General features: G+C 42.1%; 1 protein-coding gene across 1 annotated transcript in view; it reads right to left on the bottom strand.

Moving 5' to 3' along the window:
• Nucleotides 1-1,451, bottom strand: part of LIAS (lipoic acid synthetase) — a 20,707-nt gene that overhangs the window by 13,060 nt on the left and 6,196 nt on the right. The window contains exon 4 of the mRNA XM_023519627.1: nucleotides 559-640. Within this exon, the coding sequence (XP_023375395.1) occupies nucleotides 559-640 (82 nt within the window). The remainder of the gene's footprint in view (nucleotides 1-558; nucleotides 641-1,451) is intronic.

Genomic DNA, 1,451 nt, shown 5'->3' with positions numbered 1-1,451 from the left:
AAATTTGAAATATTCAAACTGAACTATATATTGTTAAGTAACGCAAATATATGTGGTAAAACTAGAATGAAAGGGAAATTATAAACTTAGCATTAAGAATGGTTTTGAGGGAAGAGAAAAGAGGATAGGATTGGGAAGGGACACAATTTAAATTTTAAAATACAGTTTATAAAAAAATAAATAAAATACAATTTATACAGTGTAGGGGGTACACAGGAGATTCAAAGATAATGCCGATGTTCTACTGGAATCATTATTAGGGAGTCTGTCACACTGTTAATCTCTTTAACTTACACATAGTGAGTAACAGTTCTAAAAATTAATAGAAGAGAGATCTCAAGGCATTAATTAGCAGATAGATGGAAGAACCAATAATAGATTTATTCAGAAAAGAGTCAGATCACGACAGGGTGGATTATCTAGTCAGGTTTTTCTTCCTATTTTTCATAAACTCTTACATAATAAAAAATCTGACCAAAGGTTCATAATGCCCAGGAGACACAAAGTATTCCCTTCCAGTTTCTAGACTAAGGCTTTGGATGTAGAGGTTGGCCTTACCATGATTGTGGCCGTGGCAGTGGCATGTTCTCCACCTCCCCAACACTCCCCAATATTGGGACATCGGGCTTCCTCACATACCTGTGAGGAAAAGAAAATAAACAAAATCAGATTGTAAATATCCACCAACTAAACAACTGGTGACCGTGATTAGACATTCTAAAGTGCTCACTGTTTATTACAAACACACACACACACACATATATATATATATATATTTTTTTTTTGAGACAGAGTCTGACTTTGTCACCCTTGGTAGAATGCCATGGTGTCATAGCTCACAGCAACCTTAAACTCTTGGGCTTAAGCAATCCTCCTGCCTCAGTCTCCCATGTAGCTGGGACTCCAGCTGCCCGCCACAAGGCTCAGCTATTTTTTTCTATTTTTAGTAGAGACAGGGTCTCACTCTTGCTTAGGCTGGTCTTAAGGCAATCTACCCGCCTTGGCCTCCTAGAGTGCCACCGCACCAAACTTACAATGTATTTTTGAAGAAATTTACTAGCCAGGCTGGGCTTGGTGGCTCATGTCTATAATCCTAGCACTCTGGGACGTCGAGGTGGGTGGATCCCCTGAGCTCAAGAGTTCAAGACACACCTGAGCTAGAGTAAGACCCTGTCTCTAAAAATAGCTCGGCAGGTATCTGTAGTCCCAGATACTTGGGAAGCTGAGGCAAGAGAATTGCTTGAGGCTCGGCACCTGTGGCTCAAGTGGCTAAGGCACCAGCCACATATACCTAAGGTGGTGGGTTCGAATCCAGCCTGGGCCCACCAAACAACAAAAAATAGCCGGGCTTTGTGGTAGGCGCCTATTGTCCCAGCTACTTGGGAGGCTGAGGCAGGAGACTCGCTTGAGCCCAGGAGTTGGAGGTTGCTGTGAGCTGTGATGCCATGGCA

Source organism: Otolemur garnettii, unplaced genomic scaffold (genome assembly GCF_000181295.1).
Source record: "Otolemur garnettii isolate 467f Iridium unplaced genomic scaffold, OtoGar3 scaffold00181, whole genome shotgun sequence".
Taxonomy (NCBI): Eukaryota; Metazoa; Chordata; class Mammalia; order Primates; family Galagidae; genus Otolemur; species Otolemur garnettii.
This window is presented reverse-complemented; position numbering and strand designations above follow the sequence as displayed.